Here is a 10,536-nt window from a genome sequence, read left to right as displayed (position 1 = left end):
GTCTTTTCATTTCTGGCATAACTCATTTGTTATAGTGAGAGAGAAAAGAGCAGAGTTGTTTAATAGGTATAAAGAAGGTGGTTATTATTGTTGTTTTATCTTAGGGAGACATTTTACTATAACTCATCAAATATTTACTTTTAAATCTTATGTGATATATTCAATTTATTAGAGTTGATTTATTCTATGGTTAAAAATCTAAATACATTTTCATATAAATCCACTTCATCATTAACATTTAAACCAACAGTGTTATTTGTGCTCGTGCAACATAACTGTTCCATAAGAACTTTCAATTGTAAAAGATGGAAAAATAACTTAAAGAAGAACATTGGAGCTGATCGAAGCAAACACTGATTAATCTGGGATTTTCTGGTCAGTGCGATTACAAACAATGAAATCAATGTCACAATCAACAAAATTAAATTATACACTTGTGCCCTCATGTGCACTTGACCCCGTTTTTAACAATCTGTTTGATCCAACATCCGCCGCCTCTCCCAGGAAACAGTAATTGTCAGTTCTGTGTAATTAGGTATTTTCCCTGCTGCTTTTAAAACATCTGGTAAAACGTCATAAACCTTAAACCCACAGTTTAACAAAGGCGAACAGGCCGATTACTGAAGGAGCAGAGATGTGATTCCAAATGACTCACGTACGAGTACACTTATTATATCAAGTATTATTATTGAATGCATCAGACAAAAGAAAGATAATAACTAGAATGACTGAGTAGAGCACAAACATCTACCAGGGACAAAACAGTTCTCCTAAACAAGATGGACATATTATTTCCTGAGAAGATTAACAAAAGTGAACAAAGATTTCCTGGATCTGCCTCTTTAATGGATTGTTTCTTAGCTTGTGTCTCATCATTCCACCAAGTTAAGTTAAGTAGATTTTGTGTAATCTTGTTTACAAACAGACAAACCAAACAAACGAAAAACACGGGGTGAAAACATAACCTCTTTTGCAGATGTAATAATAGTAAAGAGCTACATTTTACAGATAATAAAAAGTCACTGTCAGTTTGGTTTTAACCCAAAGTCTTGTCAAACCCGATCACATCCCCTGTGGACCCCTACAGGATATTTCTGATTCAAGTCAGATCTGATCAAGTCACTTGTTCCCTCTAGTCGTGAAAGGAGCTCGGGTGAAGGACGGGGCTGAAAGGATTTCACATGAAGCGGGACAGAGCGGCTGGAATACGTCGGCCGTGCCAAATAATTCCTCACTTTGTTGCAGAACATTAGATATGACACACGGAGAATAATGAGGGGCAAGCAGAGGACGAGACGCCGCTATACACGTTCTCTGGACCGTGAGAAACGTGTTTTTTTCCGAGCGACACTATCAGCTGCAGCACATTCTCTCTGGTTCCAAGTGGAGGGAATTGATCAAATGTCCAGAACGACTGCAACCGGGAAACAAACAACCTTTGTGTTTTCTCCTCATCCTCTCCTCTCTCCCTCTCTCCCACTGTAATCTGAGTGAAATATAGTGTGACCCTGTGGAGAGGCGGCTCTGTGAATAGATAGATGGGCCTGCGTGAGGAAGAGATGCCCATGACTACTTCCTCCCCCCCCTTCAGCTCCCAATCAGAAAATCTCATTAAACATCCTACAAGCTCACACAGGCTGGCACTTACAAGCAATCCAAGTGTTTTTATTATTCACTGCATTCCTCCCAGGGCTCTCCGGGGAGATAAGTACGAAAGGAATTTGCAGTGGAAAGACTTCTTTTTAAAAAAAAAGAAAGACGGTAAATCAGGAGACGTCAGATCCACCTTAAAGGTCCGTCTCTGTTAATCTGGCCGACAAAGGCAGAGAGCAGCAGCAGCAGCAGTGCACTTTAAGAGAATAAAAGGCATTGAATGTTTTCAGGCTCACTTGCAAACAGAACGTCAGGTAACAGAGCCGTCGCCTCACAGCTGAAGAATGTCATTAGCTCTGCAGGGACTTGGTCATAAACTTTGACTGGTGGGAGCTGCCACATGAAAAGTCACAGGAGGAGTTTCATAGCAATCTGATTATTGTTGGATTGAATGATCACGTTGACTCGTTTCACTCGATAAGAGAAGACTTTAAACCACCACAGAGAAAAGCCAGGGATTTGGATTCATCCTCAGGGGACAATGCAGAATTCGGTACCAGGAGAGGTACAGAATGAAACTGGATAAGTTTAACTTCTCCATGCTAGTAGCACTGCATCCTCTGGGCACCTTGAATATAACTTTGACCATTAATAGACATTTAGCTGAGTATTTCACGATCATGATTGGATTTGGATGCTTCCTCCTTAAGTAATGTGGCATAATTGAACTAACGAGATACTTTTCAGTTCCAACAAAAGGGCTTGAGGCAATACATTTAGTTTTAACCTTATCTAAGGGTAGCTGCTGCAACACTTACTTTCAGTTTGTTCTGCCTTTGCAGAGGCAGTAATAATGTCAGGACATCTTGTGGCTCTAAACCAGTGAGAAGAATTGCTTTTGGCTGATGTAAAATGCCGGAGACCAGGGGAGTGATTGATGAATCAATGAGTTATTTTAACTCTGGCAGCTTTAATAGATCCACCAGGGCCAGAACACACAGTACTGGACACAACAGCTGCAGAAGCTTCGGTGTGTATCCCGTCATCGGGGGCATCGTGCCCAACATCTCATTAACGACTGTCTTTGGTCGACCACAATTCCATAACTACGCAAGGTGCTGCACAGACAAGCAGCATTTTGTTCAAATCCCCTGGAGAGGTTTGTCTCCGAGCTGCCCGATGAGATACCGTCTAGTCAGGAGGAGAAACTGCAAACAGGTACTGGACTGCTGAGATGGAAAATTGCAGCGAGAGCACCTGCAATCAAAACCTGTTCACCTGTCTGTCGAGTGAGGACACACGGTAAGAGGTCATCAGAGGTCAACAAACTACACCTACAAGCCAGCAACTAGGCCCTCGCTATATACACGTATATAAAGTGAGAGTTAGAGGAGCGCTGGAGAGTCTATGTCATTTCCTTGGCTTACCACAATCATTTCCTGTAAAGTATTTGCAGGCTCTGAAATTACAAGTTGGTAGCTCAGTGGGGCCTCGGAAAAGGGCCCCAGCTGCAGGCAGAGCTGAAGCCAGCCAGATCGGGGGGGGGAGAGGTGGCATCCTCAGTGGGAATCAAACCTGAGGCTACGGTTTGCCTCATATAGGCCGTTTACTGTAAGGGTGGTTTTCTCAATTGTCTGCATCTGTTTCCACTGAGTGACGGATGCAGGAGCTTCTGGACGAGTGGATTCTCTACATTCGAGTCGTGCCACAGTGAAATGGCTCCATTGCTGCACTCGGAATAACCCTGATCTATTTCTTGTTTGCATTTGATTGGGTGGAAGCAGCAATACCACAGTGGAGACAAATACATTGATCACCAGACACAGGCCGAGGGAGAGAGGAGGTAAAGGGTCTGTTGGGAAACAGACTCTGTACAAAGAGATCTGAATCTGTGATAAGTGGAATTCCTCGATGAGGGATCAATAAAGTGTTATCTATTCTTTTCTTAGCTTAGCTTAGCTATCCAGCTAGCAAAACCGGATAATCAGCCAGCTGACTACGGTGTGTTAGCACAGGCTAGCTACAGTTAGCATGCTAAAACAAGTGATTATTCCTTCTCCGGTTCACTTGGCTGTTGTACGTTTTACACAAGTTATTACTTAATGAACCCATTTGCATTTTAAACCATTTTACTGCTTATTTGGTGAATCTAAGCTGCTCACTCACCTGAGAACAATAACAGGAAGTTATGGTCTTTAACACGGCAGGTGTTCCGGTTATTTCGCGCCATCCTGACATACACCACGTGTCATTCGAGCCCAGCCCACCACCTACAGGTTAAACTGTGTCACAGCATGTAAACTGTCATAGTAGACATAATTAATTCAGTATCAGGAAAGTTCCTGAACATTGACTTTATGAACTTCAATTCAAAAGGTGAGGGTTAGAGTTTATTTAAACGAATAGAAAATAAATGCATTGTGTGACTGTGTTTTTACAGACTGGTCCAAAAACAACCAAAAAGAGACACAAAATCCCTAGAAAGAGACACAAAATCACTACAGAGACACAAAATTACTAGAAACAGACACAAAATCACTACTAATACATCAAAATCATCAAGAAATAGACACAACATATCTACAGAGACACAAAATTACTACAAGGAAACTCAAAAGATCAACAAAATGGCCACAAAGAGAAAGGTCTCAGTGTATATGGGTAATGGGAGTGACAGCCTTTTTACCTGTCAGTACCCAACTGTCAATTTTCTATAATTTCTCCATGTTTAGAAATACATTCTTACAAGTAAAGGTCCTGCATTTAAGACTTTATGAGACCAGAAAAAGTATATAATCATCCCCGTCAAAATATTCTCAAGTTTCAAACACTGGATTCTCGCCGTGTTCTTTTGCTTCTCAAAATGCAAACTGCTGCAGAGAGAGGAAAAGTTGTGTTGTAGTCGTGAGAGAAATTCCCATTTGAGTTTCAAAAGAGCTGACTGACACAGAAAAAGGTCTAAAAACCACAAGCTGCAGTGAAATTCAAATCAGTTGAACTTTAAAAAGAGTCAACTTCTTACTTTACCCCCACGAATACTAAGCGTTTTAGAATAATCTGCAACTCAAGAAAACATAGTCTTTATTATAACGGGGGGGGGGGGGGGGGGGTAACTGTACTGTTCTGCAGCATGTTTGCAGCCACAATCGTTGCGTTAGGTACGAGCAGTTTAGGAATAAGCTAATGACCCTCGGGGGTGAAATGCATTAAGCCTTGTCAGAGAATAAAATGGTCTTTTAAAGCTCGGCACACTGGGTATAGATTATACACACAGAAGATTAATTCTCTGCTCCGAGGTCTGGAACAGTAATTTATGGCAGCTATTAGAAATCAGACAGCAGAGAGAGATTTCACTGGAGTCGGTGCATACTTGTTTTATTGTTTAGTTTTTTACTTTGGTAAGTTTTAGAGTCTGTTTTTGTCTCTAAATTCCCCTTAAAATTAAAACAGCTGCCCTGTTGGTGCCAGGGTAAAATAAAAACATGTTATTAACTTTACTTTGATCAAACATGTGGGCAACAAAAACTAATTTAATGTACTTTTTATTGTCTTTAATGGTTAATTGGAATCAGATCTGTGGAACAAAATGAGAAGTCTTTAGGCAATAGACAGTGGGGTAAAAAGCTCAATATAAACCGTTTGAAGATAAGTAAATATTGATTATTATAAAGAGTACAAGTACCTCCAGTACCTGCATTTAAGTACAGAGCATTAACTTGAGCAAAGGTAATAAGTTACTTCCCCTACTCGTTCTCAAAAATACTCACCTTCAGGCTCAGGTGCGTTTGAATGTTGTTTTCTATTAGTGCGAGGCTGCCCCCCTGTGGTCAAACAGTAGAAGGACGTGAAGGAGCTGAGACGTTTAAAGCCAACTAGGTTTAAACTATAAAGGGTTGTTGTTCCACGTCATCAGTCGGTATCAGCTACAAACTATATTGTCTATGTTCATGAAGAAGTCTAAATCTCAGGAGAACGTCAATTGAATCATCACTCTAGTTGTAATAATGATATTTTTAATTAACTTACATGTGTATACACAGAATGAGGACAGATTTGTCTCTATTCCTGCAGAACTCTTGTATTAAAGAAAACAGGACAGAACTCAGTTTATTCATGGCGTTGTTTATTTGAAGCTACAGCTCCTCTGAAGAAAACAAATCATAATCATTGCCGATAAGAAGGTGCAAGAGTAACGTTGTACCTGGAGGGAATATGGAGCTGGTCAGCTTCGACTCGCCATGTAATGAGCACTAAGTGACAGCTGGAGGCCGGGTGACAAACAGTGGATGCCATCGAGACAGGCACTGGTACAGACAGAGGCACAGGGAGCGGGAGGAGGAGGGTTCAGACTCTCTTCTCCGAGATGTCGGCTAACTATGCCCGTAGCAGCTTCTAAAACACTGACTGTCACTTCCTTGAACTGTTCTCCTGACTCTTCTAGTATAAACGTGTAAAAAGGGGGCGAAGGAGAAGTTGCAAGGGACGGGTCACATTTCACATTTTACTGAAACGAAACCAGGTCATTTGTCGGCTTTGGGCCTCATCTACTGCACGAGACAGTTTCCACCATAACACGCAGAGTTCATCGCTGTGCCAGAAACAGAGAAACAACAGCGTGTGAACATTCCTGTCATTGCTCTCTCTCTGTTCTAAATAAAGTGAAGCTGTCAGTTGTACATGTCACGATTTCAGTTTATACCTTCATTCAGTTTGTTCTTGTTGAAATGATGCGGACGAACTCAGCGTTGACAGTTTTTCTGCCAACATCTGCTAAAAATACACGATTTACAACATGTACGCAGGAGAATGAATCCATCTCTCGTTGTGTGTGTGTGTGTTGGAGCAGCTTCACACTCCCCAGAGGCAGGAAGCAGCGTGGGAGCTGGTGAAAGTCGACCGGCCCTACTGCAGGATGACTGTGGGACAGAGTGGAGCCCCGGTGTCACTGCTCAGTACACAAACATACCAACAGAGGACATAAAGAAATGGACAGCAATGTACATTAATGGCTTTTCCCTTTGGAACCAGAAATTATTCCTGGTTGGTTTTAAAGTGTCCTGGTGAGGAGGTGGGGGGGGGAGGGGGGGGGGGGAGTAGTGTAGAGTGCAGGGTTGGCGGGGAGGAGCTCTTGATGATCCCACGGTGGCGTCTGTAGCATCAGGGTGAGAGCGGGTTCCGGTGCAGACACACAGTGGCCGTCGGGGGGGGTCAATCTACGAAGTGCTTTCTGGAGAGGCGACTCTTTGGCGTGAGGTCCTGGGCCGGTTTCGAGCCGGGGCGCTCGCTGTGCGCTCGCTCTTGGCTTCGGACGGTTGAGTTTCGGCCTGCGGGGTGCTGGCGTCCCCGACAAGCTCACGCAGGAACTTGAACTTGGATAAGAAGAGCTGCCAGACTACATACCAACCTGAGGGGGGGAGAGAAGAGGAGATTTTAGAGGAGAGAAACGCCGAAAGTGTTATTACCCACAGCATCGTGTGTTTTTCCATCCCTCCGTGTTCTGACTCGACCTGAATCAAACCCAGACCGGAGGGAGAAAATGAAACTACAGAGCTCCCTTTGTTTTACACTGAAAACATGTTTTTAAAATTTCCAAGAAAACATACTCTGACCTCATTTGTGTTCACCGACACCAAATGAGGTGGTTGTTGTCCAGCCTGAGTTAAAAAGATGTGTCATAGATTACGTGTCTCCACATTCAGAAATAAAAAACAAAACATCCTGGATAAAAATGGCAACATCTCCGGAGTAAGGATGGAGGTCTCAACTGTCAATCATGATGTTTCACCCCATCTTTATAGAATCTGATTAAAACTCAACTTTGAGAAACATTTATTGATGTAATCTGGTTTAGTTCTTCCAGATCTACTCTGGGGAGGGTCTATTACAGCCACCTGGGAGTGCTCCAGATGTTTTGGCTTCACTTTTTGAGGAGTGGTCTTGTCGTCCATCTTTGTAAAACAGTGTCAACACTAGTGGACGGACGTTAAAACCAGGTCATAAAGATAACATCTTCAGCTGCAAGAAGAAACAGGACTAATAAAACACCACAAATTATATAATCTCCCAGTCTGAAACTGGACTCAGAAACTTGTTCATGTCTTCTTCGTGGTCTGAAGAAGAGTTTGTGAGGAAGAGGAAGAAGAAGAAGAGTGAACGAGCTGGTGAAGGAGCAACCTCCTGACTCCTGCTGGGCACAGGATATAAATAGAAACCTGGAAGACACTCAATACACTGAACTGTCATGAGGCCACAGGAAAAGGAGCAGTTCCACATTTTAGGTTTTTGGAAAACTCTTTATATTTCATTATATTCACAGCAGCTGTCTCAGTTTAAAGTCACACAGATCACACGTGTTGAATCAACCACACTACATGTGTTAAATGTCGTGTGTGTGTGTGTTGTTCATGTTTAAACTCACCGATAAACATGAAGAGCAGCCCACAGACCAGTGTGGCCACTATGACCAGCAGCGTGAGCCCGACACTTTGCCACATCTTAGCCGGACTCCTGACATCAAACACCGGGGACGGTGGTGTGTGTGTGTTTATTTCAGCTCCAACAAAAAACAACAACAACAACAACAACACCGCCACCGCCTGGCAGCTAAGCTAATAGGCTAGCTACCGAAACAAACCGCAGCGCATTGCTAACCTCACACACCAGCGGGTTAGCTAGCGTGTAGCTAGCGTGTAGCCAGCGAGCGAGCGAGCGGGCTGGGCGAACTGAGCCCCCGGGGAAGCGACCTCAAACCCGGATAAGACTGTTAGCTCGTGTTAGCATGTGTTAGCTAACGTTAGCAGGTGTCCTCAGGTGCAAGTGGCTCTTCTGTGAACTACATCACTGCAGCCTGTTTGTTAGCTAGCATTAGCCACACGCAGCTAAACAGGCGTCATGAAGTCAGACTGCGGCTGCGCAAGGCCCAGTTGACTTCTGGGTGATGTAGTCCGGCGCAGTTTATGCTCCTCCTCTGCTACTTATTATAATAACAACAATACTAATACTAGGGCTACGTTGTAGCACTGACGGGCCCGAGCACCCTCACGTTGAAGCCTGTTGCGGTCGGTGGAGAGCGATCGATGAACAAGCGCATGTCTCCGCGTTGCATGCGTGTTGTGCACTGTGGTAAGGATAGACGCTTCACTTCCAGCCAGTTGGATAATGCAGAGTGGATTAACAAAGTACTTTCTGTTTCATGGCGAATCAGTAGGTGGCGCTATGACTAATGAGGGAATATTGACACAAAGAGCTGTTCAGGCTTGGACTCTAATCAAGAGACAGAGTTTGGTAGTGAAAGGACAATGCAGAGTGAAGTAATGAAAACATCAATGTTTACACGGTTTGAGGAAATGTTACAATTCTGACCTTGATCCAAAGAGCCTCAGCTCTTTTGAGCTGTATATTGTAAAGCAGCCAGGAGCAGTTCATCAAAGTATAAAACATGTGCCTTCCTGTAGCCACCAGGGTGCGCTGTGATTTCAAGTCATAATTTGTGTGTAAATGTCATCAAGCTGGGACTCTTGTGTTACATGTCTAGTTTGGACTTGATTGGACCATCTAGGTCCAAGATACAGAACCTCGCGTTTTGATGGCGTGTAATCAAACTTTGACTCAACACCACGGAGCGACGACAAAGGATCTTTAAATCAGTTTTTATCTCCACCTTGTTGTGATGACACTCATCTCAATTTGAAGTTGATCAGATGAAAGCCCTGGGACAAGTATGTTAAAGTAAAAATGGTGAATATGGTCAAAATGGCCACTATATGGAAAATTGCCGGGTTCCTGTGGTACTATCCATAGACCTTGAATTTCCTGAAAAGTTTTTTTACTTTTTGAGCATGTCTAAATGCCACTATACTGGTGGCATAGTGAACAGCTTTAAGGAGCACTCTATATCTCCACTCAGATTTTCATGGCTGTGCCTAAACAAAGGTCAACAAAAATTCTTCAAGTTTATATTTCCTTGAAAAACCCCAAATCTGTATGAATTAAAAAAATCGCTATCGATACCAGTGTCTGTATATTTGTATTTGCATGTGTGCAGGCATACAGCTGATTAATGTATTTTATGTAGGGATATGGCTCTTAATAAATATTTAAATTGATACAAAAATCTGTATCCACAAACATTTTATAGAAGAGAATAAATGTGATATATATAGAGTCTGACATAAGCATACCTGGAAAACCACGAGAACCAAACTGGTGGTGCATGCACCGGCCTAAACTGTGGTTCCATGACTCTTGCATGTGTACATGAGGAACCGTTCTCCGGTTCTGCAGGAGGATGTATCTGATACACTTTCTTGTGCTGCTGTGTCATTTGTGAATTTCCTCCATGGAGGATAAATTAAGGTTCATCTTATCTTACCTTATCTTAAGTACATCAACTTGTGCAAGACATTTATTTTTTTATCGTTTTATTTGGTGAAATACTTTCATTGTGAGGACATTTTTTTTTTTTTTAGGATGTTTTGAAATGAAATTGTAAATCCCTCCATTAACCTTGACAGTCCTCACAGCAGGTGAAGAAGGTAAAGTCAGCTCAGTTGCTGGGGGATGTTGGCGCCTCTGACCTCTTCTGCTGTATGCACAACCCCAAAAGGTGACGGACTCTCTTACACAATGAAGCCTTCTTAGGTTTCTCTGTCTTCTCAGGCCGCCCTGTCTCCTTGGGTGTGAGCTCAGTTGTGGAAGCATAAGGTTTATATCTTTGGAAGACCTCATCAGAAGTAGCCCTGAACTTCTCCAGATTTTTTAGGAGAACATTCTTCTTCTTCTTCTCCTCCTGCAGCTCGGTTTTCAACTTCTCCTGGTTGGTTTCATGACTTTGCCAGACCTTGTGATAAGAAGCTTTGAGCTTCTCCAGCTGTTCTTGGAGATTCTTCTTCTTGTTCTTCTCGTCCTGGAGCTCGGTGTCTAACTTCTCCTTGGTGATTGTAT

The 10,536-nt window shown here is 42.9% G+C and overlaps 1 protein-coding gene across 1 annotated transcript; it reads right to left on the bottom strand.

Annotated features, from left to right (window-relative positions):
• Positions 1–6,712: 6,712 nt before the first annotated feature.
• smim13 (small integral membrane protein 13) lies at positions 6,713–8,744 on the bottom strand. The gene is made up of 2 exons (XM_053447248.1): positions 8,012–8,744; positions 6,713–6,997 (listed from the first exon to the last, which is right to left on the bottom strand). The coding sequence occupies exons 1-2, from the start codon at positions 8,085–8,087 to the stop codon at positions 6,807–6,809; spliced, it is 267 nt and encodes an 88-aa protein (XP_053303223.1). The 5' UTR covers positions 8,088–8,744; the 3' UTR covers positions 6,713–6,806.
• Positions 8,745–10,536: the final 1,792 nt, after the last annotated feature.

This window comes from Pleuronectes platessa, chromosome 18, assembly GCF_947347685.1.
Source record: "Pleuronectes platessa chromosome 18, fPlePla1.1, whole genome shotgun sequence".
NCBI classification, from domain to species: Eukaryota; Metazoa; Chordata; class Actinopteri; order Pleuronectiformes; family Pleuronectidae; genus Pleuronectes; species Pleuronectes platessa.
The sequence above is the reverse complement of the archived record's forward strand: the minus strand, read 5'-3'. Positions and strand labels throughout refer to the sequence as shown.